Source organism: Adiantum capillus-veneris, chromosome 1 (assembly GCF_014529385.1).
Source record: "Adiantum capillus-veneris isolate H3 chromosome 1, ASM1452938v2, whole genome shotgun sequence".
NCBI classification, from domain to species: domain Eukaryota; kingdom Viridiplantae; phylum Streptophyta; class Polypodiopsida; order Polypodiales; family Pteridaceae; genus Adiantum; species Adiantum capillus-veneris.
In genome coordinates this window covers 85,739,516-85,745,515 of record NC_140931.1, presented here as the reverse complement: position 1 = coordinate 85,745,515, position 6,000 = coordinate 85,739,516, and the positions used below count along the sequence as shown (strand labels likewise).

At 41.1% G+C, this 6,000-nt stretch overlaps 1 protein-coding gene across 1 annotated transcript; it reads left to right on the top strand.

Moving 5' to 3' along the window:
- The first annotated feature begins 449 nt into the window (after positions 1-449).
- On the top strand, positions 450-1,281 carry LOC147465099 (uncharacterized). The gene has a single exon (XM_086529434.1). The coding sequence runs from the start codon at positions 826-828 to the stop codon at positions 1,279-1,281; it is 456 nt and encodes a 151-aa protein (XP_086385560.1). The 5' UTR covers positions 450-825.
- The last annotated feature ends 4,719 nt before the right edge of the window (positions 1,282-6,000 follow it).

Sequence of the window (6,000 nt, the reverse complement as noted above, 5' to 3'; positions counted from 1 at the left end):
GGGGCTGATGCTACTGATGATCGTGGATAGAGCTATCCAATGGTCAGTGCATGGTTGATGTAAATTGATGAGTACTGATACTTCCCAATAATGTAAATTGAGAAGCACTAATAGGCCCCACTTGGACTGATCTCGCACATTGCTTTGTCTAGTTGTCTAAATAATCAGTAAGAGGACAATCAAAACCTTCGAACACAACCACCATCACATATATCTGGGAACTGAAGATAACCACGTTCAATCTGACATTGGTTTACACATTTACAATTAGCGCTCTTTGACCCAAGGCCACTCACTAATCTATCCTCATTAGCCAAAACAATCTTTTTTATAACAAAAATTGTCTTGATATGAAATTTGAACTCAACAAACTCACATTTGTCTCGAACTTAATTGAATACTCTCTCTCTCTCTCTCTCTCTCTCTCTCTCTCTCTCTCATCCATCTAACTGGCAATCAAATACTAGAAGGAATTTTGAGTGAACGAGAAAGTCACAACTTATTGAAGGAAGGTATCGTTTCATGAATTAGATGAAACTTGTATAGGAAATTGATGCAATGATTTGGGTACCCTAACTAAGCCATATTGTATTAACCACCTTCGCGGGTTCACAATAGAGAGATGAGGTTACTTGTAATACGGTATTCCCACTAAAGTTAGGGGCTTGTGTCCTACTCCATGATAAAAGGTTTGGCGCATTAAGTTAAAAGGCTTTAAAAATAGGTGCAGTCGTAGCGGATGCCACACTCGGGGTACTCGACGCGGGCGCCGAGTGCGCTGTTGCAAATGCGCCAGATGTCGTAGGAGAGCTGCTGCAGGCAGGCATGACAGGAGGCGGGCGAGCACGACGATTGGCAGTGCGCCTCGCCGAAGGCTGGGGCGTCGCCCCCACCAAAGCGCGTCTTGAAGGAGAAGGAGGGGGTGTATGGGGCGTTGTCAACCAGCTGCGCGAGAAGAGAGCCCAGATGGCCCCAGAAAGCGCTTCCCTGAGGAATCATGCGCGCATCGCAAACGGAGGTCATGACAACGGGGTCGTCGGCGGCAGCGTGCAGCTGGTGGTCATGGGTGCAGGCACCTACGGTGAGAAGCAGGAGAAGGAAAGCAGTAGTCATGCAAGCCGGGCTGCTCATTTTGGCGCTATACTGAGGAATGGGCGCTGCTTATTTGAACAATGTAGTGCAAGAGAGCTAGCTGGTGCAATGCAGGCAGATGCTGTTGAGCTCCAGCTATCATGCTCCGCACCTTTATATACATACATGCTGCATAACCTTATGGCTTAGCTGCCTATAATGCGCTCACGTGCTTATGCGCGCCTGCTGTAACGTGTACGCATCTCATGTGCACTTTGCCACCCCAATTCCAATCAACTCACGAGGCTTTCTTCCATTTGACTTCTCTCGCCATGCTCAAAAGTCGACGCACATGGACGACGCTTTTTTACACCCTACCACCCATTTTCAACTTTACGTCTGAAAATTAAACTCCACCTCGTGGGCTTTCACCGTCTCTCTCTCTCTCTCTCTCTCTCTCTCTCTCTTTTGCTCCATTATTCCCTAAAACGGGTAATAAAACCAAATGTCCCAAGTCTCCCACCCCCCTTGACCCATCATTACATAATTAGTAATTTATTCATTGTGAACAGGTAAGTTGAAATGTTATTTGACCGCCTTCCAACTAATCTTCTTTCTTTCTTTCTTTGCATGATGGTGCTTTTCTAGATAATAGTCATCAAGTAACTTGGCACCTTCCTAATTAGACTTTTCACAATGATTCAAACGTATCTCCACAAACATTCCACTTGCAATCACCCTTACAATTCTCTAGGAAGTAAGATCTTCTTGATCTCCCCAATTTAAAAACAAAGATTACTATGCAAGTCAATACCATGGTGGGTTTTGAGCTCAAAAGCTGCTTTTACGCTTCTTCATGAGAAAGGGAGATCCTCATGGTGCCACTAATTGATGAGAAAATGTTGCTTGGCACATGAGCTCCATCTTCACTTTGAGCTCAAAAGACTAGTGCTAAGAGTTATGGGTTTGAAAGACCACTCATCCATCACCTCTTCCATGGAGTAGAGCTCTAAATATCAAAGAGAATGGCCGAGAAAATTCCTTAAAAATTTAATGTATAGTCAAAGAAGAACGTTTGGTGGTTGGGTGCGTTTCAGATTGATGGTGAGTATTTTAATGTTGGCTAAATTGAGTCCACCACACTAGTATCCATGAGATAATCAAGGTCCAACATGATGAGGAGGAGCTAGATATTGAGGGTTTTGATAGGAACAAGGTGAAATGGCACATGGGAGGAGACTTGAAGACACTAAAGTGTATGTACGATGTGTTAAGGGATGACGATGTGAGAAGCCCTTGTATCTATTAGATGGGTGTATTGGATGTGAACTTACCAATGCTCTTGACAAAACCAATACTGCAAGTATGGGGAGAGTGGGTGATTGGGAAAGCTCTCTTCTTCATGTCCTCTAAGCATCATTCTAAATAGATGGCCACACTTGAAATTTTTAAGAAAAATAATTGAATTAGGTAGAAATTATGTTTAGAGGAGTTTTGAACTTTATATAGCATTTAATCATGAGTCTCAAAATTTGTGATCAAATCCATACCTTCAAAACTTGTGCAAAATCAAATCATGCATAGGAATTTGTGCACACCTATATAAAGAGGAGGGTTCCCTTATAAAAAGTTTTTCACCCATTTTTGCCAAACTTTCACTTATACATGCATGCATTTCTTCATCTCTCACTCATTTTTCTTTCATTTTTGAATGCTTGTCTTTCTCCTTACTTTTTCAATTTTCTATTATGGGTTGAAATTCTACTGGATTTTTTTAATAGTGATGACTATCAACTCTTTACTATCACATCAATATCCTCGAGTTGATACTATTTTCATAATACAATATGGTAATCATGTTTAGTTCTATTGTCATCACCATTTTTAGTTCTTTTCAAGTGTGTCCATCCTACAAGACTTTAGTATACTCAGATGAGCCTCCACGTACATTGTTTTCACGTAAGGAAAACACTAGGGTTTTCATCATCTTAGAAAATGTCTTCTTTTTAGAGGTCAATGGAAAATCTTGGCTTTGGATCTTTGCTTTCTCTTGGAGATTCTCTGTCGAGTCTCTGCCCCTGTGCTCTATCTTTAATCTTTTCTATATTTGATGGAACTCTTCCTCTATGGGAAGCCCTTGCTCTTCATACCTATGGACAACACCTAGTATATGCTTTCCAACATCAAACTCATCATTGAACTTATGAGATTTTGTATCAAGCATTGATAATGGACATGGTGCACTGTAGTTCACAAAGCCTTTATCATGATTTTCTCACTCTACCATAATATAACAAGGTAGTACTTCTCTCTTAGATCAAAGAGAGTTTGCATTTCATGGAGCACACATACTCCTTAGTGTTTATCGTGTACGTGGATAGGATTTTTGTGCATAGCAGATAATCAATGTCCTCCTTTGGGATATGAATGGATTTTCTACCTTTGTGATGTTCATTGCCTTGAACTCTACCACATCAAACGAAGATCTTTGCTTTGGAGCTTCTTGATTTCTTCGCTAAAATATTCATGTGTCTCTTCAATATCTATATCAATCACAATTGTTTGGGTATCCAATATAGCTTCGATATTCCCAACCCATACTATGCGCTAAAATGGGTTGTAAGGCTCATACGTCCCATTTTAGCGTCGCATAATATGGACCTTGACCGCCCATATTATATTAGATGGTTATGTATCATTACAAGAGTGAAGTAATAGTGATTACCCCCATCCCTGCAAAGTCTTGTGGCCATCCAATATGTTTTGGGAGGTCCCTAACCATACTATGTGCTAAAATGGACCGTATGTCTCACACGGCCCATTTTAGCACATATTATGGGTCATAATTACCCAACCATATCGAATGGCTATGAAACTTTGCAGGGATAGAAGAATAGTGCTCACCCCCACCCCGTACAAAGTCTTGTGGCCATCCAATATGGTTTCAACGATTTCAAACCATACTATGCACTAGAATGGGTCGTATGGCTCATACGGTTCATTTTAGCGTATAGAATGGGCTTTAACCACGAAAACCGTATCGAATAGCTGTGAGACTTTGCACGAGTGAGAAAATACTAGTCAATCCCACCCATGCAAAGTATTATGGCCATCTAATATGGTTTGAGAGGTCTCGACCCACACTATGTGCTAAAATTTATTGTATGAGCCATATCTCTCATTTTAGCGCATAGTATGGGCTTTTGACTGCCAATACCATATCGGATGGCTAGAAAAAAATTCAAGGGTGAAAAATTATACTCTCCCCCACTCATTCAAAGTCTTGTGGCCATCCAATATAGTTTGGGCAATCTCGACCCATACTATGCGCTAAAATGGACCGTATCGCTCATACGTCCCATTTTAGCGCATAATATAGACTTTTGACTGTCCATACCATATCGGATGGTTGTGTAACATTACAAGGGTGAATAAATGGTGATCATACCCATCCCTTCCAAGTCTTGTGGCCATTCGATATGTTTTGGGCGGTCCTTAACCATACTATGTGCTAAAATGAACCATATGTCTCATACGGCCCATTTGAGCACATATTATGGATCCTAATCATCTATACCATATGGTAGTCTCAAACCATACTATGCACTAAAATGGGTCGTATGGCTCATATGATCCGTTTAGCACATAGTATGGGCTTTAACCATGAAAACCATATCGAATAGATGTGAGACTTTGCACAAGTGAGAAAATAATACTCAACCCCACCCATGCAAAGTCTTGTGGCCATCCAATATAGTTTGAGAGGTCTCAACCCATACTATGTGCTAAAATTTGTTGTATGAGCCATATGTCTCATTTTAGCACATAGTATGGGCCTTGACTGCCAACACCATATCAGATGGCTAGAAAAATTTGCAAGGGTGGAAAAATTATACTCTCCCCCACTCGTGAAAATTCTTGTGGCCAGCCAATATAGTTTGGGCAATCTCGACCCATACTATGCGCTAAAATGGGTCGTATCACTTATACGTCCCATTTTAGCGCATAATATGGACCTTTGATCGTCCATACCATATCCGATGGTTATGTAACATTATAACGGTGAATTAATGGTTATCATACCCATACTCTCTAAATCTTGTGGTCATTCGATATGTTTTGGGCGGTCCCTAACCATACTATATGCTAAAATGGACCATATGTCTCATACGACCCATTTGAGCACATATTATGGGTCCTAATCGTCCATACCATATCGTATGCCTATGAAGATTTGTAGGGATGGAATAATAGTGCTCATCCCCATCCACAAATTGTCTTGTAGTCATCCAATTTGCTGTTGGTAGTCTCAAACCATATTATGCGCTAGGTCTTATGGCTCATACGATCCATTTTAGCGCATAGGATGGGCTTTAACGACGCAAACCATATCGAATAACTATGAGACTTTGCACGAGTGAGAAAATAGTACTCAACCCCACCCATGCAAAGTCTTATGGCCATCCAATATGTTTTGAGAGGTCTCGATCCATACTATGTGCTAAAATTTGTTGTATGAGCCATATGTCTCATTTTAGCACATACTATAGGTCTTGAGTGCCAATACCATATCAGATGTCTAGAAAAAAAATTGCAAGGGTAGAAAAATTATACTCTTTCCCACTCGTGCAAAGTCTTGTGGCCATCCAATATAGTTTGGGCAATCCCGACCCATACTATGCGCTAAAATGGGCCGTATCGCTCATACGTCCCATTTTAGCGCATAATATGGACCTTTGACCACCCCATACCATATCGGATAGTTGTGTAACATTGCAGGGGTAAAGTAATGGTGATCACCCCCATCCCTACAAAGTCTTGTGGCCATCCGATATGTTTTGGGCGGTCCCTAACCATACTATGTGCTAAAATGGACCATATGTCTAACACGGCCCATTTTAACACATGTTATGGGTCCTTATCGTCCAT